At 42.8% G+C, this 27,943-nt stretch overlaps 1 protein-coding gene across 3 annotated transcripts in view; it reads left to right on the top strand.

The window, feature by feature from the left end:
- C2H10orf67 (chromosome 2 C10orf67 homolog) overlaps nucleotides 1-27,943 on the top strand; it is a 159,577-nt gene that overhangs the window by 106,479 nt on the left and 25,155 nt on the right. For 2 of the 3 annotated variants that reach the window (XM_074946078.1, XM_074946077.1), the window contains exons 11-14: nucleotides 276-416; nucleotides 1,201-1,421; nucleotides 13,639-13,726; nucleotides 21,229-21,312. In XM_074946078.1, the coding sequence (XP_074802179.1) occupies nucleotides 276-416; nucleotides 1,201-1,421; nucleotides 13,639-13,726; nucleotides 21,229-21,312 (534 nt within the window). The remainder of the gene's footprint in view (nucleotides 1-275; nucleotides 417-1,200; nucleotides 1,422-13,638; nucleotides 13,727-21,228; nucleotides 21,313-27,943) is intronic. The other variant, XM_074946079.1, reaches the window with a different exon arrangement.

The following is a 27,943-nucleotide window of genomic DNA, read 5'->3' as shown; positions in this document are numbered from 1 at the left end:
AATGTTTAATTTGCAGATATAATACTAATATATATGAAATTTTGCTAAGTGTGTGTGAGAGTAGAACCACTGAGGTGACTTAATTTGGGCATATTTTATTATTTTGAAACACCCGGGGGTATTGTCCTTATTTGAAGTACAGTAGCTGAAGTAATTATTATGCTACAATGTCATTTTCCTAACTTGTTTTCTTAACTCCTGTGGATTAAAATGACCATAAAAGTAAAACTGTTTTTCCTAGTGTACATAATCACCACTGATTCTTTGATTGTCAGATTCCATCATTGCAAGAAAAAGATACAAAAAAAATGAAGGAGACAGTGAAAAGTGGAAGTGAAATTACAGTGCCTCATGAGAGCAGAGAATCACAAAAGGGATATCACAAGCAGCAACAGAAGAAGAGTCCTAGTTACAAGGTGTTGTTTTTATTATTAAAATCCAACAAATTCTCTGTAAATATTTTATGTAGATTTCTTGTCCTTTGATACCAGTCTATGGACTATTCAGAACCATTGCTTGTTAAACCTTTTAGTTACTATGGTAAAATTATAATTATTTTCATTTCTATAGTGACTTTCATTCAAGGATTTTGCACCACTTTACAGACATTCATTAATCTCCTGTGAGAGAAGTATGATTATATTTGTACTACAGATGGAAAAAATGAGGCACAGAAGGGCTAAGGTCCAAGTTACACAAAGAATCGGTAACAGAGCTGAGAACCATGAATTCAGTTCTATGTTCTAATCACTAGACTGTATGCTCTCTGCCAAAAGGCATGGATGGTCCTTGCCCATAAGAATGTATAATCAAAGGTCTTGATCCTGCTTCCATTCAAGGCAATAGAAATTTTGCCATTGATATCAGTAGGATTGGCCTTAGACAAATATGATATACATGACAAAAGTTACGCTTTACTTGTCTGTGCTGCCATCTTTATTATATAGCCCTCCAAAAAGCTGTGAAATTGTAATGATTCTCAGTCACTCCAGACCTGGGTTAGCTTTGAAACAATGACTAGAGTTAAAAGGTTTTGTACTATGGTTATTAATTCCTTTAAACATCTAGTTTCCATACCGTAACAGCCAAAACTAGAAGTGTCAATACCAAGAGTAAAACTTTGTATTTTTTTGTACATTAAGCATAGAAAATAAATAATACATTACTTAACTTTTTGCAATATATTTTGCACCTGAGAAGGAAGCAGAAAAAAGAGCATTACTTGCTGAAATTGAGAAGCTGAAGATATCGGAAGGTCAAGAGAAGCAACACATACAAAGGTATCGGCCAGAATTTTTAAAACATTCATTTAACTCTATAAATATTTTAACATTTTGTGGGTTTTTTTATTTCAGACTTAAAAACGAAGTTGAACAAATTAACCGAAGCTGGGCAAAGAAATTCCAAATTCTAAAGAAAAGGTATAGTGGTATTATAATATTGACCATATTCATAGAAATAGCTCATGTCTATAATTTTGCAAACTATATAGGGAAATATTAAGGGTATAGATATTTTATAGATACAATATTACTACATAATGCAATGACTCAAACATTTCCCTAGCTTGGTGTAGTATGAAATGAGCAGAATCTGATCATAAGAAATGAGTCACTGGTTGGATAGTATACTGTTGATCTGGTTGTAGTACTAATACACTCTTCAGAGGCAGGCACAATTTTATGATTAGTTTAACTTTTATCAAGACTGTGGAAAGAACATTGAAAATGTAATAATATATCTTCTTTTCTATCTTTAAAGTTGTTGCCATTAAAATCCCAACATTTACCACCGGTTCCCCCACTACTTTATTAAAAATGTTATTTTCTTTCTAAGTATAAATAAATGCTGCTGAATTTTAAATGTCCCAGTGAAATGATACCAGTGTAAAGAAAGCGAATGGCATATAATATGGAGAAAAAATTCAAAATGATTCACACACAAATCTCTTAATGACACAACTGGGGGTCATGCTTTTAATATACAGTTTTGAAAAATGTACCTCTATGATATGCATAATGAATATACTAAATGCTGTGTATGTGTAGTCACTGTGGTGTAATTGAAAAAAATCGTTCAAAAGTAGATATTTACCAGTTTACCACCTATCTGTTATCTGGCACAGGATCTCAGAATGAACTCAAGAATTCCGATTTCTTTTAAGCCTATTAAATACATCACATGAAACTGGTGGCTGTTCATCCCAATTAAGTGAGTGTCCCTAGTAATCATACCCATATTAACTAATGCTGTTTGTTTTTTTCACTGATGGAAACTACTAATTTTTCATGTTTCCAGTATTCATAAGATTACGTATACACAGAATATTATATAATAAATTCATTATGCATGTCACAGAAGTAATTTTAAAATTGCATGTAAAGATTATCATTATTTTGTCAGTAACAAATTTGAGTATACACTATTTTAAGAATTCTTCCATGTTCACATGCCATTCACTTCAGCACATTGATCCTCTGATCCAAACTCCTTTACACAGAGGGTTGGTGAGTGTTTTTTTGTTAAAGTCCTTTTATATCATGCTACAATAGGCCCCTATATTATTCATATTTTTCTCCTTTTTCTGTTTCTTTTCTCTCCCCTCTCTACTGTTCTTCTTTTCCAGTTTTCTTCCTTTATTCTCATCTCCCTTCAGTCCTCTTAGATCATTATCCTTCACTACTTTTTCTCTCTCCTTCAAGGATCATATTCTTCCTCTTTTTTCCTTGTCTTTTCCTTTTGATCCTTTTACTCCTTCCCAGTCCTTCTGCATCTCTTTCCCTCAGCCAACCTTCTCCTCTGTTCTACCCGTCTTCTCAAAGCTTCTCTCTTCCCTTCACTCTGCCACCTCTGCAACTGCAAAAGTCTCATGTTAGTACCCTCCATACTGGACCTTCTGGTGCTGCCATGTAGTGAAGTGTACAAAGTTGCCTAGCGTAAGGTGTGGGTGTTTATCCTTCTATGCACATCTGATAGTATCATCAGATAAAGACGCACAAAAAACCAAACCTGACTAAACATGTTTGGGAAGACTTCTTGCATTGCATTTCATTGCTCCAATGAGTGGCAGTCACAATTGTATGTTTCAGAGTAACAGCCGTGTTAGTCTGTATTCCCAAAAAGAAAAGGAGTACTTGTGGCACCTTAGAGACTAACCAATTTATTTGAGTATAAGCTTTCGTGAGCTTAGCTACTTATATGGCCCCCCATTACTGTAATATATGAACCATATTAGAAAAAAAGTACTAGCATAATTATAAACTATAGGAGATCTAACTTGATGAGAAATGTAATGTATTCTCTTAATAGTAACACTAAGTGCTTTTAAAAGTTGAGCCTGCTAAAGTTAGAGGTGAACGTGTGGTTTTGTACATATCTAATCACTGTAACACCATAAAAATAGATTCATTTTGACAGATACTCTGTTTACAGAGAGGTATGTAACCAGAATACAGAAAAATTCTTGGTTTTCCTGATTTTTTTCCGATATATTATGGAAGCACTGTGCGTAATAAACTGGGTTTTTTTCCATGAAAATTTGACTACTAGAGTATGGCAGGAAATGGTTTTCCCATCACATTAATATTTTCAAGAGTTCAAAGGGTTTTTCCAACCTTGAATCTGGATCAAAATTTGAAATCTTGAAAATACATGTGAAATAGAAAACCAATTCTTTTGCGGGGGTGGGAGGGTAGTTAAAACCTTTCATTTCGATAATTTCAGAACTTTTCATTTTGGTTTTGACTTATTTGAAAAACTTTTATTCGGTTTAATTAGCTTAAATTTCAAAACAAAAAGTTTGTTTAGAACCAGAAACCAGATTTTTTCATTTTGACAGTTTAGGAACTTTTTTCTTGATATTTTTTTAAGTCAAAACTGATAGTTTCAATTTTGACAAACTGTCAGTTTTTGAAAAAAACAGATTCATTATGAAATTTCTGACCAGCTGTAGTGACTACCTGAAGAGCACACAAGCTTGAGTTTGCATTTAAGTTATTTTTATAAATTATATTTTTTTTATTATTCTCATGTTTCTATTGCATATAAATGTAAAATATGAGAGCCCTCTTGTGGCGAAAATAATATCTGTCAATTTTATAGATGTTGATCAGACTGTGTGGCCCCATGGATAAAGTGCCTGCCAAATATTTAGAATGTATTGCGTGTAAGCCCTTTTAAATTTATACTTTTTATTCTATTTTTTCAACTTTTTCCATCAATTTAATTAAAAATTAATTGTTAGCACTTTTCCTTTTTAAGTGACTTTAATGCTCATGAAAGTTACCGCTTTGAGAGTACAGGAGATTGATGTCCTCTGTTCATTTACAGACATAAATAGAGGACAGCAAGGCAAACTCACACTTTTGGCCTTTCTTCTAAGATTGCCATGAAAGGTGCCAGTTAGCATCAATTGTGATGGTGTTTTTTGTGATGTGGACACTTGTACGCTAGGAATTATACTAAGACTAACAATTTATTTCCTATAGGCTATCAAATAGATATTAGATAGAATTGTCTTTCAGCCACTATTGACCTGGGGCTAGAATCTGACTGGTGATTTTGGAACAGATGACTGTATGGGCTAGATTGACAGAGGGACTTAGGCCCCTAGAATATCACTGGGGGTCACAAAGACTGAGTTAGGTACTCAGGCTGCCCATACAATGGAAGGGAGGGATTCACAAAAACCAGCATGCTAGATGGAGAACCATCTAAACTAACTAATGGGAGATGCCAAGCAGAGGGGTTTGCCCTCAGCCACACCCATCTCAGCGAGTTTGGTGCCTACCGCTTGGAATTCTCAGCTGTGAACTCTCTCCTGAAGTCAGGTGCTGCTGGGGCTGGGGAGGGAGGGAGGTACGGAGGAGCTCAGTAATAACTTTTAGCCCAGCAATCAGGGCACTCACATGAGATGTGGGAGACCCCTGGATCCAGTCCCTCCTCTGCCTGAGGAGAAGGGATTTGAACAGGAATCTGTCATCTCTCAGGTGAATGCTCTAACCACTGAGTTCCTTCAATCTCTCCTGGTGAATCTGCTCCACTGTGGATAAATAATGAGAGTCATTAGGGGGTTGGAACCTGGGTCTCCTACATCCTGGGTGAGGGCCATTCTCATGTTTCTTTGTCTGTTTGTTTGTCTCTCTCTCCCCCCAATGACTCTTTAAATATGTATACACAGTAGAACAGTTTCAACAGGAGATATTGAGGGAGCCCCATATCAGAATATCCCATGGCCCAGTGGTTAGGGCACTCACCTGAGAAGTAACAAATCCCTTCTCCCCTTCAGGCAAAGGGGGGACTTAACCAGGAGTCTGCCACATCCCAGGTGAGTGCCCTAACCACTGGGCTAAAAGTTATGTGGGAGGTCCTTCTCCCCTCAAACCCCCAACCATTTGTGTGCAGGGCCCAATCCAATAAGCTTGATTAGAGCTTAGCTACTGGACTGAGCCCCACAGGCGAGTTGAGCAGAGGAATGCTATCTTCCCCTGGTTCTTGCATCACACTTGGCCTTAGCTGTCTGGATGTCTAGACTAAAGCAGCACTGTGTATGGCCAGAGGGAGGAACATAGGCAACTGGGAAACTTTTTTACTGCAAAAATTTAGGTTCCTGCAGGATTCAGCAGCAGCTGAGCAGGTATTTGTGTATATCAGTGGTGCCTGATTCTGGGATTTACCTGCCTAAAATGGCAGGTGCCTATCTCCTTTGCGAGTCTAGCCCTATATCCCATTACTAATCACCTAAGACATACCGTGCAAAAAAAAAGATCTAAACCAAAACATTTCACATATAAGAAAAGACAAATTAAACTACTGGGTAATTTTAATAATCTAAACTTGTAATTTGAAACATCAGAAAAACAAACAAACAAACAACTAGTTACTTTATATTCAGAAAAGGTTAAATATTTAAATAGTTAAATGAGTCAAGACACAATTTGTGGCTAACTTGAACCACCTCACTCTGCCATAATTCAGAGTTCCTATTTGTGGTTTTATAAATCTTAGCAAAAAGTGATCAAGTTAGCACTGCTTGTGTCTTGTTTAATTTGCTCATTTAACATTACTGTTCTTACAGATATACCATGCCCTCATAATGGATGAGACAATATTTACATTTCTCCTTCTGCTAATAATGGGAGTTATCTGTTCAGTCAAACTCCAGAACTGGTCAGATATGAGGGACCACGTCTAACTGGATTTGGTTCCTGATATGGTGGAAATCAAATATTTTAGCAGCTGTGAGATTCTGCCTGAAGATTTCCACAGTTCTAAAAAGAAAGCCAATAAAAAGCTGGTAATTCTAAATTAATCTGTGACCAAAAGCTTCCAGTGGTGCCACCTGTTATCTAGTTTGGAATTGTTACCTTTAATAATGCTCTGTGGAAATTGACATAAGCGCCTCAAATTAGCAAAACAGGTGCTACCTTTTTAGCAAGTTCGTAAACACATCTGGAAAGACCATGGACTCCTTAAAGATGCCAAGTTTATAGTGTAATTAACAGTCATTCTAACCACCTTGAATTGTGGTTCTGGTGCTTGGTCTAATTGGATATATCTACACTGCAATGTAACCCCATGGTTAGTAGAACTTCAGTTAACAGACTCTGGTTTTGTTAACCTAGGACTTGAGCATCTACACTCATTTGTAACCCCAGGAATTGTTGAACCCTGGGTCCCAGCCTGGGGCTCCAGGGTCTACGCTGCACTACGGGGGCCTGAGTCCAACCCTCCATATCGCAGACTTCCTAACACCCTCCCTAAATGTGGCCACTCTAGCCCTTTGTTTGTGGTACAGTATGGGAAAACTTAACTATCCACCAAATGTGATTGTCCAGAGGACAAGGAAAGTCAGCCCATCGAATTGTGGAATACTTTTGGAAGACCTCCAGAGTACGAGTCCAGTTGTGCTGCGTCTACACTGCAAAGTAATAGAACTTGAACCGTGGGTCCTGGCTTGACTCAGGCTCAGATCCTCCACCCCTGGGGGATCGTGGGTCTGAGCCTTGACTTAGCACAATGTGTGCCCATACAGATAGGGGAGGTAAGGGTTGAACCTGAGTTGAAACCCTGGGCTTACATTGCAGTGTAGACATATCCAATGAGGCTTTCCGTATGCATTGCTTCTAGCATTCTTTGTGTAATGTCGACAGATCCCGGTCGTTGGCGGACAGGATCGAATCTGGAACCTATGGAGCTTTGTGCATGAGCCTCTCCTGCATGAGCTAAAAGCTATAGGGCTGTTAGCTAAGGCTGTAAAGTAGACTCATTAATCTCTAAAGGGCCTCATTGCCACTAGAGGGGACGATGCACCACACCCAGGAGGTGTGTCGGTTACATACTTCCCCTAGCTGAGGAAGCGCATCCCGAGCTTCAGAGACTTCCCAGTTGAAAGCCAGGACAAGCCCCCACTTGTAAAACCGACAGACCCCGGTCGTCGGTAAATGAGATCGAACCTGGGACCTATGGAGCTAAATGCATGAGCCTCTACTGCTTGAGCTAAAAGCTCTCTCCCTCCCTCCCTCCACCCTCCACCGGCAATTGAATGACAGAACTTTTGTCTTTCAGAGTTGTTAACCCCCCCAAATCAAAAGTTTTGCTGCAACAAGTGCCAATGTGAACAGTGCGTTGTCGGCAGGAGCTCTCTCCTGCCGACAGCACAAACGCCGCTCTTTGGGGGTGGAAGTTTTTTGACGGCAGGAGAGCCAACAAATAGCAGCTACACTGCACGACTTTTAGCGGCATGGTTGTGGCGACAGCCATGTCGCTAAAAGCTGTGTAGTGTAGACAAAGCCTTATGTGGTCTCGGTACCATTAGGTGGGACAGAACACCACACCCAGGAGGTGGGGGGGTTACATTTGCATTAATTGATATGACTGTTTCTAGAGTTAAATTTTTTGATCAGCCAAAGCTATTATTATCCTGGGCATTTTGTCTAAATGTCTTGTGAAAAGTTTTCTGTAATGAGAGGTCCTGTTAACATTACAGCTGGCATGTGAAAATCCTTGTATCAGATCAAACAGAGAATAGTGGTCAGGAAGCAAATGCCCATCTTTGACAAGCACGTATTTGAGAACCTCAGCCTGAAAAGCTTGAAAAAGTCTCTTTTCCTGAGATTCCAGACAAATTAGTATTCCTTTCCCATCACCTTGACACACTGATTCTTAAATAATGAGGGATATGGAAGATTTATATCTAAATAAAAATAGCATTTACCTTTTAAGTTAAGACTACTATCATTTGTCAATAACTTTCTCAAGATGTTGTGGTGTTGTTGTTGTTGTATTATTAATTGCTAAGTGCTGAAAATGTGCTCAGCGCTGGATAAGTCAACAAAAAATCAAGACCATCCCTGGTCCAAAGTGCTTGCAATCAAAGAGACAGACATAGAAAGACAGAATGCAGAGGAAGTAATTACCCGTATATGAAGTTCTGTTCTCTTAAACTAACATTTTTCATCTCTTTTAGGCCTCCCTTCATCAATAGGCTCGTCTATAGCATATTTTCCTTCTTTTTAAAGAAAATGGAAAAATATTGTGGCTGTTCAGCTTACCTCATTTAAACTGGACCTTGAGAAATTAGCTAGTAGTTCTTCAGGTGGTTGCAGACATATATTCCACTCAAGTGTGTGCATGCCGGAGCCAGAGAACTTTGTTTAGCAGGTGCACATGCCCTTGTATCCCCTCTCCTGGCTATTTAAGGGCAGCACCACTGTGACCCCCCTCAGTTCCTTTCCACTGCATGCAGCTGGAGTCAGAGCATTCTGTATGATATCTTACCTCATGCTTTTGTTGTCTGAGGTTTCCCTCTCTCTTTTTTTTTAATATAGTTAGCTAATTAGAGTTAGCAGTACTCTTAGTAGTTGATTAGTTTAGTAATCTTAATAGTAAGATTTTCCGTGGCATTATGCCTTCACCAGGTTTCAAACACTGTCCCTCTTGGGGTAGCTATCCCGAAAAGCAGTCCCCATACTTGGTGCTTGTTGTGCTTGGGATAGGGGCATATTAAGGAAATGTGCTCCATTTGTAAATCCTTCAAAAAGAGAATGCAGGTGGCTAGAGAATTATGCCTCAAGCAGCACCTTATAGAGCAAACTGTGAAGCCCACATCAGTGTCAGGATCCTCCTCAAATCACCGGCCCCCTCAGAGGGCTTTGGTGCTGCCACACGTTGCTGTTATGCAGCCAGACTTTGACTCTTCTCCGAGGGGAAGAAACTGTTCTTCTTGATCTCCTTCCCTGAGAAAGAGGACTCATAACACTGACTGACCAAAGCTTGAAAAGAGTCTTCCTCACCTAAGAGGAGTACTGGGCAGCACCAGGATTCCTCGAGTGCTCAAGGTAGAGTGGGGCTGTCTACCCAGTCTCCAGTACCAAGATGGGATCGTTCCAGCACTGTACCATTGACTCCTGTACTGTCTGTGTGGTGGCCATTGAATCTGGTACCGACATAGTCAATCTCAGCACGCACCATATTGACCCCACAAGCTTTTCAAGTAGCAGCAGATTTACTCTGCTTCTCTGTTCCAGACTCGCCTTTGATACAGGAGTCCTCGACTGCGCTGGTATTGTCTGTGGCCCCAGAATCCGTATCAGCACCCAGGGTCTGTTGTTGGTACTGTTTCCTTCTTTGGCACCAGAGACAATTTCAGTGTCTACAGGCCTGGTATGGACCAGATCTGCAGAGGCAGTACCGTCCCCTACTTCGATAGCAATGCCTTTTCCAGCACCAAGTGTTAGTTCTCCTTCAATGGCACTACTCGTAGTCAAAGCACTGGCTGTAATGCATCTGTAAATACCAGTGTGGCCCCCGTACTGGGCTTCAGATGAGTTGGGACATGTGATGCCTCCACGAGGGGTGCCTCCTCCATTTGCATTGGACTATGTGGGAAGTGCCGTGTCTCCTAGCTCAGAGTCATCCTCTGCCTTTCCTTCTCCATCCAGGTACCAGGTGCAAAAGTCACACTCCCTTCTGGGAATTGTAGTTTACCTCTGTCTGAGCAAGCTTGGGACAACTCCCAGAATGCCCAGCGGCCTATTGTCACATATCACAGCCCACTGCTGCGTGATTCAGAGAGCCAAGCTGGAGTCTGAGGGCGGGGTGACAGCCGCTCCATTCAGATGAGTGTGTGCTGCAGACCCCTGCGTGGACACAAAATTTGTATTTGCTTTAACCATCAGTATCAGGACCAGCACCATTCTTGCAGTAGAGATAAGGGTTCCCCAGTACCTACCAGCCACCAGTGCCATATCATTTCCCTCAGTGGTCTTCATGGAACACTTAGAATGTTCCTTGATCTTCAAGGTCCAAATTCTGGGCTTATTCCAGAGCACGGTCACACAACCTTCCTGCTATTTCCCAACCCACTGAGGCTGGAGATGCATACTGATATTGGTCCTCCTGAGCTGATACAGTCTGAGCCTTTACTGCATTAGCAAGTCACAGCAAATTCCATTGGACCGGCTTCCTTCTTCATCAGATGATTCCACTATATTGGATTCATCTTCTCCTGTGTCTGAGGACTTTAAGTCATATCAAGATCTCCTGAGGTTAGTGGCTACAGCTTTGGTAGACAGTGTCCAGTCATTGACTCCTGGGAGGGAAGCCCTCCCTAGTAATGAAGTGCTTTTGGAACCCTCAAAGGTTTTGTGGTATATACCAGCTTCCTTACTGTCAATAGTACAGCATACTGAAAAGTGGTAGTATGAACCCTCTGCAGGGTTATGAGTGTATCTACTCACATTCAGCCCCTAACCCTCTCTTGTCATAATGGTGGCAGTTGAGCGGTTACATGCGGGGAGATAGAAGTAAACACCTAAAGACAAAAAGTCTAAAATGTTACATTTAATGGAAAGGAAAATTTATTCAATTTTGTCTTTACAAATACACATTGCTAATTAGCAGGTGCTGTTATCAAAATATGATTTTGTAAATTGGGAGGCTATGCCCAAATTTACACATGAGTTGTCAGAATCCTTCAGGGAACAGTTTTAAGGCTTTCATTGCAGAAGGCCATCTAGTGGCAAAGACATCACTGTAATCAGCACTGGACATTGTGGATGTCTCCTGCAAGATTATGGCCTTAGCTGTAACAATAAGAAGAGCTTTGTGGTTACGGAAATCTGGTATAGCTCCTGAAGTCCAACAAAGCATACAGGACTTACCTTTTGATGATCAGTTTTTGTTTTCTGAAAAAAACTCTTGAGACATCACATTATTTTAAGGACTTGTGTTGCGGCGGTGCCCCACCCCCTGAAAAGAAGGGCTGAACCAGGCCAGAGAGGCTGTGCAGACCTGCAGCAGCCAATCAGAGAAGGCCTGAGGAGAGCCAATCAGGGCGGGGGGAGAGGCAGCCAATCGGGGCCGGCATAGGCCCTATATAAAAGCTGCCTAGTGGTCAAGGGAGGAGGACTGGCTCCTAAGCTGAAAGGTAGCACCTTGGACAGAGCAGTGCTGGGGAAGGGTAGAAAGAGCTGGGAAGCTCTGGCCAAGGAAAACCCCAGGCTGCTGGCCTAGCTACCAAGGGCCGGGTAGGTGCATAGGGCCGAAGGGGAAGCGGCCCAGGGACAATAGCAGGGTTAGGGGAGAGAAGGAGGGCAGAGAAGCTGCCACTAGAGGGTCCCTGGTTCAGGACCCAGAGTAGCGGGTGGGCCTGGGTCCCCCCCTTCTCCCTTGTACTACGCCTGGCTGAAGAGGAGCATGGCCTGATCCAGGCTGTGGCTGGCCCCTGCGATGAAGGGGCTAGACTCAGAGGCTGCAGCCGGCCACTATGGCAGGTGCAGATGGTGGACTGCTGATAACACCAAACCCCCGGAAGCGGGTTAGACCAGAGCAGTGGGCACTGCTGGAGGGCAGTGTCCTGAAGAGGATGCTGCTGAGTGAGGAGCATCGCGGGTCCAGACGCCAGCAGGGTGAGAGACAGATGGGACACCACCAGCAGAGGGTGCCCTGCAGAGGACGGAGCTAATTCCGAGACGTGCCAGCAGGAGGCACTGCGGTGGTGAGTCCCAACCCTGTCACAGGACTCAAGCTACTTTAAATTCACTGGGGGCTTATGACTCAGCACTAAAGAGGCACCATTATAGAAGTCTGCAACAGCAGCAAAAATACCTCTTCCAGTGGTACTTTCAGCATCTTATCCTGCTACACAGCAAGACTTCTCTAGGAAGGGACACAAATCACAGAGGAGAAGGCCATCTGGTTCACCAGCCTGCATGTCATCCATCAGCTTTAGGCAAGCAGACAATTTGACTCTCCTATCAAGGGCAGCATTCCAGTTGTAAACTTCCCAACCATGTCTCCTCCATTTGGGGACAAGCTCCCTCACTTCTACACATAGGTGTTGACTCTGTGGGTGCTCTGGGGCTGGAGCACCCATGGAAAAAACATAGTGGGTGGTCAGCAGCCCTGTGGATCAACTCCTCCCCTTCTCCCCCAGTGCCTCCCACCCACCAGCAGCCCCACTGATCCGCTCCTCTCCCTCCCTCCCAGCGTCTCCCACCCACCGCAGATTAGCTATTCAGTCATGTGCAGGAGGTGCTTTGCGGGCGGGGGGAGGGAGAGGGCGGGGCGTGCTCAAGGAATGGGGCAAAGGGGGCAGGAAGAGGTGGGGTGGGGAAGAGACAGAGGGCGCACTGCCCTTAAATAGCCTTGGGAGAGGCTACAAGATAAAATTACAATAGATTTATAAATGGCTGATATTTTAAAGCTGTGGATATGTTCTGTTCCTCACGGATTTTTCAACTCCACAGGGTATGGTATTGTATCAATACATTTAGTGTATATATCTAGCAATACGCACAACTGATTGCTGAATATTTATTGTCTTTTTGCTCTCATTCTCTTCTGCGTGCTTGCTTTATTGTTAAGCCTGAGGCTTGTAAAAGGAACACTCATGAGAATTCTTTCTTGATGGTCAGTAAAAAGATGTATTTGTCATAGTATGTGAGAGGGGTTAGCAGAATGTCACATCCCATTATTTCAGTTCTCTCTGCAAGTACAGCAAACATCATAAGTCATATAGTCATTTAAGTAAGATATGTCTTCATAATCCTTCTGTTGTATTAAAAAGAAGTACCATATTTTAAAAATAGAAGATGCACAAAAGTTTTTCTTTACATTTTTCCATTTTTAACTTTATCTTTTCTTTTCTCTCTCTGTTTTCATTTTTTTAAAGTATTTTCTGTACTCTGTGTTGGCTCTGATCATCTTATGGGAGGGCAGGATGTTTAGGGCTTGTCTCTATAGCAAGCTATTGCACAGCATGTTAATACACTGTAGATGCACACACTGGATTGCCACACACTAATTCTCTATGGATACAAGCCCTTAATTATAGCTTTTATTTTGCTTGCTTGTTTTTTGTTGTATATGTTAAGGTCCTCAAGTCTTGCCAAAGAGAGCTACCATATTCACAAATGTACTTATTTGCATAATTAAAATACATTAAAATACCTTAACATATAGTATCATAGGATCCTTCACAGCGTCATGTGTAATCTAAAGGGAAATGGAAAGATTCTAATGCAAGATATATAGAGATATATTTTAACTAATTCATCAATCCTAATTATTCGCAATGACATCCTACACTATAATCTATATTTGTTTACATTTTGAATTTAACACTCTTTTTTTCAGCCTGCATGCCATTAAGGATGAGATGTTTCTTAGACATGCTTTGTACCGTCAGGCAGCATCATTTAACCAGGCATCCCTCAATCAAACGGTATGTAAAAACAACTATGCGATTGTTTTTTAATGTTTTGTTTTTATTGGAAGGTATTTGGACCTACTAACACTGCAAAGCCTAGTAGTAGACTTATATTATGAAGCCAAGCAAATCCAAAAGCAAGAATTAGAAAGATACAAAAGTGAGTCACTACAGAGAGGGTATGAGGGAGATTCCCACACCTGAGCCATTCTTTTTAAGTGACAAATCTGAGGAATTGTCCCAGATTGAGGTGTTAGTAGAGGGGTTTTTGGAACAAATAAATAAATTTTTACACAGTAGTGAGTGACCAGGACCTAATGATATTCACCCAAGAGTTTTGAAGAAACTCAAATATGAAATTGCAGAACTTCCAACTGTGGTATGTAACATATCAGTACCAGATGACTGGAAGACAGCTAATGTAACACTGATGATGGGTTGTTGGGGGGGTTTTGGGGTTTTTTGGGGTTGTTTTTTTTTGGGGGGGGCGGGGGGTTGGGTTGGGTTTTTTTTGTTTTTTTAAAGGCTCCAGGAGTGATCCTGGCACCTACAGGCCAGTAAGCCTATCTTCCATATCAGGAAAATTGGTGGAAATTATAATAAAGAACAGAGTTATGAGACAAATTGATTAACATGATTTGTTTGGGAAGAGTCTTTTGTAAATGGAAATCATGTCTCACCAATTTATTAGATATCTTGAGGGGGTCAACAAATGTGGACAAGGGTGATCCAGTCAATATAGTATACTTGGACTTTCAAAAAGCCTTTGACAAGTTCCCTCACTAAAGGCTCTTAAGCAAACTAAGCAGTCATAGGATAAGAGGGAAGGTCCTCTCCTGGATCAATAACTGCTGAAAAGACAGGAAACAAAGGGTAGGAATGAATGGTCAGTTTTCAGAATGGAGAGAAGTAAATAGAAAGGTCCTTCAGGGATCTGTACTAGGACCAGTGCTGTTCAAGATATTCATAAATGATCTGGAAAAAGGGGTAAAGAGTGAAGTGGCAAAGTTTGCAGATGATACAAAATTACTCAAGATAGTTAAGTCCAAAGCAGACTGCGAAGAGTTATGAAGGGATTTCACAAAACTGGGTAACTGGGCAACAAAATGACAAATGAAATTCAATGTTGATAAATGCAAACTAATGCATATTGCAAAAAAGAATCTGAACCACTCATACAAAATGATGGGGTCTAAATTAGCTGTTACCACTCAAAATAGAGATCTTGAAGTCGTCATGGATAATCTCTGAAAACATCTGCTCAGAGTGTAGTGGCAATCAAAAAAACTAACAAAATGTTAGGAACCATTAGGAAAGGAATAGATAAGCCAGAAAATACCCTAATGCCAATATATAAATCCATGGTATGCTCATGCCTTGAATACTGCATGCAGTTCTGGTTGCCCCATCTCAAAAACAATATCTTAGAACAGGAAACAAAAACAGAATGGCAACAATAATGATTAGGGGTAAGGAACAGTATCCATATGAGGAAAGATTAAAAAGACTGGGACTATTATCTTAAAAAAGAGATGAGTAAGGGGAATATGATAGAGGTCTATAAAATCATGAATGGTGTGAGAAAGTGAATAAGAGCGTTATTTACGCCTTCACATAACACACGAACTACTGGTCAGCCAATGAAATTAATAGGCAGCAGGTCTAAAACAAGCATAAGGAAGTACTTCTTCACACAACGCACAACCAGTGGAACTCATTGCCAGGTGATGTTGTGAAGGCCAAAAGTGTATCTGAGTACAAAACAGAATTAGATAAGTTCATGGATAATAGGTCCATCACTGACCATTAGCCAACATGGGATGCAGTCCTATGCTCTGGGTGTCCCTAAATGTCTGACTGCCAGAAGGTGGGACTGGACAACGGGATGGATCACTTGATAATTGGCCTGTCCTGGTCATTCCCTCTGAAGCATCTGGTACTATCCACTGTTGGAAGACCGGATACTGGGGTAGATGGACCATTGGTCTGACCCAACATGGTCATTCTTATGTTCTAATGATTGAAGCAGATTTTCAAATATGGTTTTATTGCATGCACACAGTTCTGTGTACCTAATTTGTATGTGCATGTTGTGGATGAAAATGAGATCACCTTTGCTGGGGTGCAGGGTATGCCAAATCACCACAATGGCTTATGTACCACAAGCAATATCATTATAAAATACTCAAGAGTTGATCTGGAGACTGAAAGCAAGATCACAGCTTGCTTATTATACCCCACCATTGGGGAGTAAGGGTCTGTAAGATTGTTATTCCCATGTGTGGGCTATTCCCATTGTGGGTCACATTGTGATTCCAAAGGGCCACTAATTTCTCTCCCATACATGTAGGTGGGGAGTCGGTGGGTAGCAGTGGGGAATTAGACAAGTTTTGTCTCTTGCTCTCCCTCCTCCCCCAAAACATTAGCCAACCCAGCTGAGCTGAGCTGGCTCAAAGAGGAATTAATAATCTGCATCAGGGAAAGACCTGGCACAAATTGCTTCCTCTCTGGAATGAGGGATTGAATTGTGACTCTGAGTCACAATTTATTCCCTAACCTGCTCCTGAGGCAATGCTACTACGTGCTGTCCCTTACTTGGGACAGACTGTGTTCTTACAATGTAGCCCTAAGGAATATGACACGCACATGCACACTATTCAAAGAAGGACCTAAGAGAAAGTGCTTGGCAAAATAGAAATGGAAGGTTTATTGTTTAAAATTCACTTATTGCTTGGCAACTGAACGTATACAAAGGGAAAAACATTTATTTCCTTCACAAAAAGTTGTGTGTATGCTCTGTCCAATTTGTGCTGCTCTGGCAATGTAAAGGGGATGAGTCTGATGACCTGGTCATTCAGCTTGGTCAGATCTGTAATCAGCCATAGCTCTCATCTCCAGTGGACTTTCCCAATAGAACTAGAAGTCTTAACACTCAGACAACAGTACTTGGCACTATAAGTTTTAAAATCCTTCAGTTGGTGAATAAATTCAAAGAATACATCAAGGAATGCCTCTGTTGGAGCCAGACTCATTTTAACTACAGCTGTCCATCCTAACGGATGGGGAAGTACTTCTATAGTCACTATCAACTCAAAGGAAATAGATAAAGTCAGAAAATGTCTGTATATTCCCCTAAATTATAGTTCAAACATAAAGATAGTAAAATCAACCCTGCTGAGGTCAATCAGGCAATGATATTGCTGTTACATATCTGTACATGCAAGGGAGAATTTCCATTAGTGGAACTACTCGCACACTTAAATTTAAACACGTGCTTAAGTGCTCTACAGAATAGGGATGGAATTATTCACATTCTTAATTGCTTTGCTGAATCAGAACCTTAATGCATACATGCATTGTCCTGGACATGCAGGGAGAAAGACAAGATGCAAGGGATGTGGATAATTAGGCCACAACTGTAATTATTTAATTCATCTGGGAACTATCTGGCAATAGGTCATACAGTGAAGTCATCATTCTTTCCTTAATGATTTCCACCTGTTTGAAGACTGCCATCAGCCCCACCACCCCACCCCACCCCTCCACACCTGATTCTCACCCCATTGCTGGGACCCCACTGACCTTAACTCATATGAGGGCTAAGGTGCTGTGTAAAGGGGGTTGTCTCCTTGTTATATCAGACGTTGGAAGCCCCTTCCCCATTCCCCAGCTTCTTCAGGAGATGCCTTTTCCTAAGTCCACTTCCAATTCTGTTTTATCAGGGAACCAAACCCCCTATAGAGTTCTTAGGATATAGATATACAGGCCTGTCTGTAAAGGCCTATACGCTAAGAATTTAGGTGTATTCTTATCACTTGGCTAGTTAGAGGTATAAAAGAAAGAATCAAAATCACTGTCTGCCAGTGTAAGGTCCTTCTCTTACTGTGACAGTCTGAGGCCCTGTTCTTAGGCTAAGGCCTTTGGCTAAGCAGCAGAGGCAGCCATAAGCTGGGAAGTGACCGGTCACATCCTCACGTTCCAAACTAGTCACATTGAAATAAGGTGCTATTGGGCTGTTAGGAATACAATCCTGTCCTGATAATGCCTATCGCCTCCAAAGAAAGGGAAGTGCCTTGAAGATGTAAAAGGAAACTTAGTTTGATAACATCCTGTCTGGCAAGAACTCACTTATCAATTTCTGTGTTTGTTCTATCACTGTAGTCCCCATTTCCCCATTGTTTGTCTGTATAATCTCTGTCTGGTTCTGTGATTGTTTCTGTCTGCTGTATAATTAATTTTGCTGGGTGTAAACTAATTAAGGTGGTGGGATATAATTGGTTAAATAATCATGTTAGGATTGGTTAGTTAAATTTTAGGAAAATGATTGGTTAAGGTATAGCTAAGCAGAACTCAAGTTTTACTATATAATCTGCAGTCAATCAGGAAGTGGTGGGTGTGTGGGTGGGGGAAATGGGAACAGGGAATGGGGGTGGGGAAATTGGAATCATGTTTTGCTAAAGGGGGAAATGGGAACAAGGACACAGGTGTAAGGCTCTGTGGGGTCAGAGCTGGGAAGGGGGACACTAAGGAAGGAAACTGGAATCATGCTTGCTGGAAGTTCACCCCAATAAACATTGAATTGTTTGCACCTTTGGACTTCAGGTATTGTTGCTCTCTGTTCATGCGAGAAGGACCAGGGAAGTAAGTGGGTGAAGGAATAAGCCCCCTAACAAGAGCGAGTACCTGCATTGGCCACCACAACTTGCCACCAATTAGGTTGGCTGTCTCCTCCCCACCCCAGCCACTTTCCATGATAGTTATAAAATGTTTTGCAGAGTGGGGATGGAATTACAAGATTAAGTGCTTTGCTGAATAAGAACCTTAATGCGAACATGCAGAGTAGATGAGTTACAGTTGCTGTGAAAACTAGGGCTGTCAAGCAATTAAAAAAATTAATCTCAATTAATCACACTGTTAAACAATAATAGAATATCATCTATTTAAATATTTTTTTGATTTTTTTTCTACATTTTCAAATATATTGATTTCAGTTACAACACAGAATGCAAAATGTTCATTAGATTTATTTTTAATACAAATATTTGCACTGTAAAAAAACAAAATAAATCGTATTTTTCAAGTTTCAGAGTAAGAGCCATGTTAGTCTGTATTCGCAAAAAGAAAAGGAGTACTTGTGGCACCTTAGAGACTAACCAATTTATTTGAGCATGAGCTTTCGTGAGCTACAGCTCACTTCATCGGATGCATACTGTGGAAACTGCAGAAGACATTATATACACAGAGACCATGAAACAATACCTCCTCCCACCCCACTCTCCTGCTGGTAATAGCTTATCTAAAGTGATCGTCAAGTTGGGCCATTTCCAGCACAAATCCAGGTTTTCTCACCCTCCGGCCCCCCCCCCCACAAACTCACTCTCCTGCTGGTAATAGCCCATCCAAAGTGACCACTCTCTTCACAATGTGTATGATAATCAAGGTGGGCCATTTCCTGCACAAATCCAGGTTCTCTCACCCCCTCACCCCCCTCCAAAAACCACACACACAAACTCACTCTCCTGCTGGTAACAGCCTATCCAAAGTGACCACTCTCCTTACAACGTGCATGAAAATCAAGGTGGGCCATTTCCAGCACAAATACAGAAAACCTGTATTTGCAAATGGCACCAGCATTGCAAGATATTTATGCCAGATGTGCTAAAGATTCTTATGTCCCTTCATGCTTCAACCACCATTCCAGAGGACATGTCCATGATGATGATGGGTTCCGTTCGATAACGATCCAAAACAGTGCTGACCAATGCATGTTCATTTTCATCATCTGAGTCAGATGCCACCAGCAGAAGATTAATTTTCTTTTTTGGTGGCTCAGGTGATGTAGTTTCCACATCGGAGTGTTGCTCTTTTAACACATCTGAAAGCAAGCTCCATTCCTTGTCTCTCTCAGATTTTGGAAGGCACTTCAGATTCTTATACCTTGGGTAGAGTGCTGTATCTATCTTTAGAAATCTCATATTGGTACCTTCTTTGCATTTTGTCAAACCTGAAGTGAAAGTGTTCTTAAAATGAACAACATGTCCTGGATCATCATCTGAGACTGCTATAACGTGAAATATATGGCAGAATGTGGGTAAAACAGAACAGGAGGCATACAATCCTCCCCCCAAGGAGTTCAGTCACAAATTTAATTAATGCATTATTTTTTTAATGAGCATCATCAGCATGGAAGTATGTCCTCTGGAATGGTGGCTGAAGAATGAAGGGGCATACAAATGTTTAGCATATCTGGCACGTAAATACCTTGCAATGCTGGATACAAAAATCCCAAGTGAACATCTGTTCTCACTTTCAGGTGACATTGTAAATAAAAAGCAGGCAGCATTTTCTCCCATAAATGTAAACAAACTTGTTTGTCTTGGCAGTTGGCTGAACAAGAAGTAGGACTGAGTGGACTTGTAGGCAGACATGCCAAACTCATGGCGGGGGGGAACCCACAGAAAATGGGCTTGTTTTTGGCTTAATTGGCTTGTGAGTTGCTTGTTGGCTAGTTTTTGGCTTGTAGCTTGTTGCTGCTTTTTTTTTTTTTTGGATTGGTTCCCAGGAAGCAGGGGCAAGTGGGGGAGAGAGTCGGGGTGCACAGCGGGCCCACCACAGTCCCAGACTGCATGCCAGGGGGATCTAGTCTCATAGAGTTTTGGGGTTCTTAGGGATTGGCTTGTTTTGGCCTTGTTTTAATATGGGATTAGCTTGATTTCTGGCTTATTGTGAAAGTCAGGGTGCTTATTTAACACACAAAAGTTGGCAGCTGTGCTCGTAGGCTCTAAAGTTTTACATTTTGTTTTTGAGTGCAGTTACGTAACAACAAAATAATCTACATTTGTAAATTGCACTTTCACGACAGAGAGATTGCACTACAATGCTTATATGAGGTGAATTGAAAAATACTATTTCTTTTGTTATTTTTACAGTGCAAATATTTGTAATAAATATAATATAAAATGAGCACTGTACACTTTGTATTCTGTGTTGTAATTGAAGTCAATATATTTTAAAATGTAGAAAAACATCCAAAAATATTTAATAAATTTCAACTGAGATTCTATTGTTTAACAGTGTGATTAATCATGATGAATTTTTTTTAATCACAATTAATTTTTTTAGTTAATCGCATGAGCTAACTGTGATTAATCAGTAGCCCTAGTGAAAACCAAATGTTCAACTTCTTGACATTGATGCAATTAAAAATTCAATTATAATAGTTGCACATCTATTGTGTTTTTGCACTGATACATATTGTTTATTGCATAAGGTCACATATAAAGTCCAGCTGTGAACGTATTCGATTCTACATGTAAAAGAGCTGTTTTTTACTTTAGCAATATCTGAACTGGCTTTTGTGTGTCATTACTGTATGCAACCTCCCCATTTAGTCAGATGAACAAAACATTGCATGCTATTTCAGTATTTTATTATTGAAGCTTCGTTGTTTGTGAGCATACATGGTGTTAAGTTATGTTTTCTTGAAATATGCTTAACATGTTTTTGGTGTTTTACAGCTTGCTGTTCCTCTCTATATTGAAACTGGTGCAAGCCAAATAAATGAACGAAGGGGTGCTTTATATTTACCCTTTTCACCATTGGTATGTAACTTCTTTTTTCATTAAATGTAACTGTTTAAAATTTTTTTGTGAATACTACAAGTGTATAGTAGAATTTTCTGACAATTTTGAAAAGTAAAATTTTTACATAGCAAGGAGTCAGCAAAAAATCTGATTTTCACAAGGAAAAAAATTCTAGTGATTCTTTTGACCACTTATATCTGACAATTGTTTATTGCATATATCAGAAAATTCACTGTACATGTGTACATTTTAACATGTAGTTGTGAATGTTGTAATTTACATTAACTTTTACTTTTTCAGAACTTAGACAAATGGTCTATATTGAATAATAATTTATGATAGAAGATCTATAGAATATCTAAGGCCAACATTGAATAACATTTAACAATAAAATTTGTATGTCCTTTTTTAAAATTAGAAAATTGAATAACAAATAATTTACTGTTAAGATTGCTATGCGTAATTCAAGAAAAGACATAATAAGGTTACAAAAACAGTTCTAGTCTTCCATCTTAACATTCAGTTAATAGAGACCAAAAATTTTAAAAGAATGATTCTCAATGGCAGGCATCTAAACAACCTTAGCTCTACCCTTTTAACAAGACATTAGCAACAACAACAAACTCTTAATGAACCTTATCCCTTTATCATGTAGCTCTCTCAGAACTGTATATGAAAATTTAAATAACAGTGTATAGGTACTGTATCTCAAATAGCAAATAGGTATTAAATGACTTACTAGGTATTCAATGACTTAGTATATAGGTATGTCAAATAGCAGTCTTTTCTTACTGAGAAAAATAGTTCACTATACCCCTAATTAGACAACTGTAATTAGAGAGTAAGGTACTGAATAGACAAAACATAATCCTTAAACCAGATAATAAAACTTTCCCTATTACCTTAAAAAAAACCTGTTCATGTGATAGTAAGCCACCACACTTGTTAATATAGAAGAATATACACAAAATACTCAATTTTTTATTTATAATGTGTGACAGAGCTCCTTCTCTGCCTCCGTGGGTTTTGCGCTTCCACTTAGCGGTGGGCCAGGGTATTCCTCTCTACCTCAGAATTTTCCCACACCCCTAAGCTTGTTGTCCATGCCTTGCCTGAGCAGGGTTCCTCCCTGACAGGGGAGGCAGAGGGGAGCCTCTTAGTCTCTGGTAGCCCCTCCGGGCATGGTGGCAACAAACCAGGCACATAGTTCAGTCTCTTCCCTCAGACCTCCACGGCCCAGAAGGGCTGTTCACCCTATTGGGTAGGGTTTCCCTTGCCCTTCGCCTCTGTACCTGTGGAGTTTTCCCTCCTGGTGTTTGTCAGCATCTGCACCACCCAGTTCTCTAGTAGCAAGCTTTCCTCCCACAACTCCTATCACACACCCCTATCTGGCTGGAGAGGAGGCTTTTAACAGGTTCTGGCAGGCCCTTGATTGGTTCCAGGTGTCCTAATTAACCTAGAGCAACCTCTGTTCAGTTACCAAGGGAAAAGGGACCTGCTTATCCAGGGGCTAATATACCTGCCTTCCAGCACTCTCCTGTAGCCATCTGGCCTGACCCTGTCACATATCCCTCCCCCCTGCTCAGCACCATGGGGTTGGGCAACTTGGGTTGCTAGACAGTGTACCCAGGACAAAGCCATCCGCATCGCCATGGCGGCTTCCGGCTGTGTTGTATGCATAAGTGGAACTGTTGGAGGGACAAGAACCATCTTCTTTTTGTTCTGTTGCATCCACTGGAGGGGCACATGGTCGGTCATGAGGACAAATCGCTGGCCTAGCAGGTAATATTGTAGAGTTTCCATGGCCCACTTAATGGTGAGGCACTCCATCTCTACTGCTGCATATTTCTGTTCCCTTAGGAGTTTTCTGCTAAGGTAAAGGATTGGGTGTTTGTCTTCTCTGACCATTTGTGACAGAACAGCCCACAATCCCACTTCGTATGCCTCCATCTGTAAAATGAATTCTTTAATAAAGTCTGGGGCTATGAGTACAGAGTTGCTGCAGTGGGCTGTCTGTCCGCAGGTCTGTGAATGCCCCCTCTGCCACATCGGTCCATCTCACCATGTCAGGTCCCCGGGCCTTATCAGGTCCTTCAGGGAACTTGCCCTTGTGGCGAAGTGGGGGATAAATCACCGGTAGTACCCCATTACTACGTCTAGGAATGCTCAGATTTGTTTTTTCTGGTTTGGCTGGGGCCAATTTTGGATTGCTTCCAGCTTATTTAGTTGGGGCTTTACCACGCCTCTCCCTACAATGTATCCTAGGTATTTAGCCTCCACTAGCCCTATGGCACAATGGGCAGGATTGGCTGTGAGGCCAGCGCGCCTTAGGGTATTCAGCACCGCTTCTACCTTTTCCAGGTGGGTCTCCTAGTCTGAGGCATGGATAATCACGTAGTCCAGGTAGTTCTTGGCCCGCGCCACTTCCCGCAGCCCCCATTGGCCTGGAACGGTGAACCGCAGCCAGTGGGAGCTGCAATCGGCCGAACCTGTGGATGCTACAGGCCACGTGCCAAAGGTTGCTGATCCCTGGGCTAGAGGAATCTGCCAATACCCCTTTGTCAAATCCAGGGTGGTCAGGAACCTGATGTTGCCCAATCGGTCAACTAACACGTCTATGCAGGGTATAAGGTATGCATCAAACTGGGATACCTCTTTCAGCCGGCAAAAGTCATTGCCGAACCTTGTGGTGCCGTCGAGTTTGGGCACCAGCATGATCAGGCTGGACCACTGACTGTGGGATTCCTCGATGACTCCTAATTCCAACATTCTCTTCACTTTGGCCTTGACATCCTCCCTTTTGGCCACTAGGACCCATATCGTCACCTTTTCCCCGGGGTTTGTGAGGATGTGGTGATATGCCTCGGTCATCCAGCCTGGTCTCATCGAGAACGCATCCTGGTTCCAGTTGACCATCTTGGATGCCTCAGTCTGTTGATCTGGCGTCAACTCTGGGGATATCCTCACCTGCTCGGGCTGGCTGCTTTCCTGGGGCCAGGTGTCTTGGGTGACTACACATGTCTCTCGGGCATGCCAAGACTTCAGGAGGTTGACATGGTAGACCTACTCATGTTTTAGGCATCCCAGCTGTCACACCTTGTAGTTCACCTCTCCCACAGGTCTGACCACTTGGTAGGGCCCTTGCCACTGGGCCAAAAGCTTACTCTCTGCCGTGGGCACCAATACCTTCACCCAGTCTCCAGGTTGGAACCGTCAAACCTTTGCTTGGAGGTTGTAGTGGTCTCATTGGGCCTCCTGTGCTTTCTCCAAGTGCTCCCATATGATGGTGGTGACTCAGGCTATCCGGTCTCTCATTTGTAACACATGCTCAGTTATGTTTCTCGCCGCGTTGGGTTCTTCCTCCCAGATCTCTCTGGCTACGTCTAATACGCTACAGGGGTGGCGCCCGTATAATAGCTCGAAGGGGGAAAACCCTGTGGAAGCCTGAGGAACTTTCTGGATGGCAAACATGAGATAAGGCAATAGTGTGTCCCAATCTTTTTCATCCTGACTTACCACCTTCCTTATCATGGCCTTGAGGGTCATGTTGAACCTTTCCATGAGACCATCAGTGTGCAGGTAGTAGACATGGAGTAGAGCACATAGGTCCTTCATCAATTTTGACATGAAAGGGGTCCCTTGGTCGGCCAGTATCTCCTTTGGTAGCCCTACACGGGCAAAGATCTTCACTAGCTCCTTTGCTATCGACTTGGAGGCCGTGTTCCATGGGGAATGGCTTCCGGGTACTGGGTGGCATAATCCAGGATGACAAGCACATGCTGGTGGCCTCAGGTCATCTTCTTCAGGGGGCCCACCAAGTCCATGGCTTTCCGCTCAAATGGGACCTCTATGATTGGCAGAGGCACTAAAGGTGCCCTCAAGTGGGGGCGGGGACTGTGTTGCTGACACTCAGGGCAAGAAGCGCAATACCGCTGGACTTCTTCGTGTATTCCTGGCCAGAAGAACCTTCGTAGGATTCGTGTCAGGGTCTTCTCTGCCCCTAGGTGCCCTCCAAAAAGGTGACTTTGGGCAAGGATTAACACCACCCTCAGATGCTTTCATGGCACCAGGAGCTGATGTACTTCCTGCCCCTGCATCTGTATGACTCCGTACAGGAGATCCTTCTTGATCATGAAGTAGGGTCCTAGTCCCCGGGCCTTTTTGTCTATGGATATCCCATCTATCTCAGCCACCTCCTTCCTGATGTTATCATATCTCAGGTCTTCTGCCTGGTCAAGCCCAAAATTCTCTCTATCAGAACTAACCTGCCCGAGCTCAAGGGGGCCTGGCTCTGCCCCCTCTGCCATCTTGGTGGCGTCACGGTTGGGACCAGCCTCGGGTCCCTTTCCCGCTGGAGCGGACTCCATATCCGCTGCCCATGTCTGCATGCCTATGAGTGTGGCCTTCTGGCCCTGGATCAGAATCCAGGTTCCCAATGCCTTAGCTGCCCTCCTTTTCTGTTTGGAATTTCTGACCCTCCTGTGAATGGGGAACAGATCCTGAGATATGTCAGAGAAAATTAGGGGGTGGCATTCTGCTGTGGATGACTCATTAACTTCAGGATGCTCTCCTTCCTCCAACCCCTCTGGTGGGAGCAAGCTTCCAAACCCTGGGAAATCTCTCCCTGTGAGTACAGAGTATGGGAGTTTAGGGTATGGGAACCCCGGTAATGTTCCCCTGGATCTCAATCTTTGCCGGGATGGTGGGGTAATAACTAACCGCCCCAGGGACACATGTTACCCCTGTACATTTGGCCTGCATCAGCTGACTGCATTTCACTAGCTTCCCTGAGATGAGGAGGTTAGCGCTCCCGGAGTCCACAAGCGCCATGGTCTCTACCCCATTCAGTTTCATTGGCCTTGTATATTTATGTGGCATTACCGCAATCCCCACGAAGTGGATTAGGATACACTGGTCTTCCCAGTTCCCCAGGTTACACTGCATGGGCTCCTCAGCTTTGGGACACTGGGCTACTATGTGCCCCAACTCTCCGCATGCATAACATCTATACATGGCCCTAGTCACCCCCTGTCCTTTGGGCTAGGGGGACTGGCCCCACAGTCCTCTTTGCCCAGGTCACTCCATCCCTTCATGGCCCCTGGCTGGTCCTCGGCTCCCCTCTTCTCCCACCTAGACCTTCCCAGGTGCTCGGTCGTCCGAATTCCTGAGATCGGGGCCGATCGTTTGATTCCGAATGAATCTTCCCTAGGTGGTCATGAAAGTTCCCTGGCCATTATCCATCTCTCCACCAGTGCAACCACCTCATCATAGGAGGAGGGGTCATTCTGGCCCACCTCTGCATGAAGGTCTGGTGGCAGTCCCCTCGTGTACTGGTCTATGACCAGAATCTCCTCGGGACTATCGGCCTTGGGTTGCAGCCACTTCCGTGCAAGGTGGGTGAGGTCAAATAGTTGGGACCTTGGAGGCTTGGTCTGTTGGTAGCTCTACTTGTAATACCTCTGGGCCTGCACCGCTGCCATCACCCCCGAATGGGCCAGGATCTCTGCTTTCAATTGGGGGTAGTCAGACGCCACTTTTACAGGCATATCATGGTAAGCCTTCTGGGCCTCCCCACACAAAAAGGAGGTGAGGATGTCAGCCCACTGGTCCTTGGGCCGGGCCTTACACAATGCAGTCCTTTCAAAGGTAAGGAGGTACGCTTCCACATAGTCTTCCGCAGTCATCTTTGGTAGGTAACTGGTGGCCTTGAGGGCTCGCGTCCCGTTGGGCCCAGGGGCTAGGGTGGTCAGGGCTTTCAGCTGGTCCATCAACCCTCACAGGAGGGCTCGGTCCTGGGCAGCCTGATTCGTCAACAATTGGTTGGTCTTGTGCTGCAACCCCATCGATTCCTGCTGGGCTGTCGTCTGGGATTAGGTGACCTCCTGCTGGGTCACTGTAGCCTGTACTAGTGCCCTCACCACATTGTCCATTGTGGTGAGGACAAGAAAATCCCCTTTTTCGGCTTAGTCTGCTGCACAGTCACACAATCCCACCACTGACACCAGTTGTGACAGAGCTCCTTCTCTGCCTCGGAGGGTTCTGTGCTTCCACATAGCAGTGGGCCGGGCTATTCCTCTCAACCTCAGAATTCCCCCACGCCGCTGGGCTTGCTGTCCATACCTTGCCTGAGCAGGGTTCCTCCCTGCTTATCCTGGGGCTAATATACCTGCCTTCCAGCACTCTCTTGTAACCATCTGGCCTGACCCTGTCACAAATGTTAAAAAGGTCTGTAAGAGACCATTCCCCTTCTAAAAAAATCAAAAGAAGTATTAACACTATTTCCGTGGAAGTTGAATCAGGCCAAAAAATGGTAACACAAAAACTAGGACAGAGTTATGGTTGTTTAAATGCTGCTCATTGAGAATATTTCAGTATTTGTTTGCAACATGTTGTAGTAATTATAGAGCCTAGAAACTGTAGTCATAGAGCAAGACCCCCAGTGTGCTAGGTGCTGTACATACACAGAACAAAAAGATGGTCCCTACACCAAATAGCTTACAATCTAAGTATAAAACAAGACACAGCAGGTTGATCTACACAGACAAGGGAATACAAAGAAACTGTGAGACATGGCTGGTGTCAGAATTGTTTAACTTCTGATTTCCACTTTTTATAGTATTTGATGGTTTTACAGATGCTTTTATGTCTT

The sequence above is a fragment of the Natator depressus genome, chromosome 2, assembly GCF_965152275.1.
Source record: "Natator depressus isolate rNatDep1 chromosome 2, rNatDep2.hap1, whole genome shotgun sequence".
In the NCBI taxonomy this organism is placed as follows: Eukaryota; Metazoa; Chordata; order Testudines; family Cheloniidae; genus Natator; species Natator depressus.
This window is presented reverse-complemented; position numbering and strand designations above follow the sequence as displayed.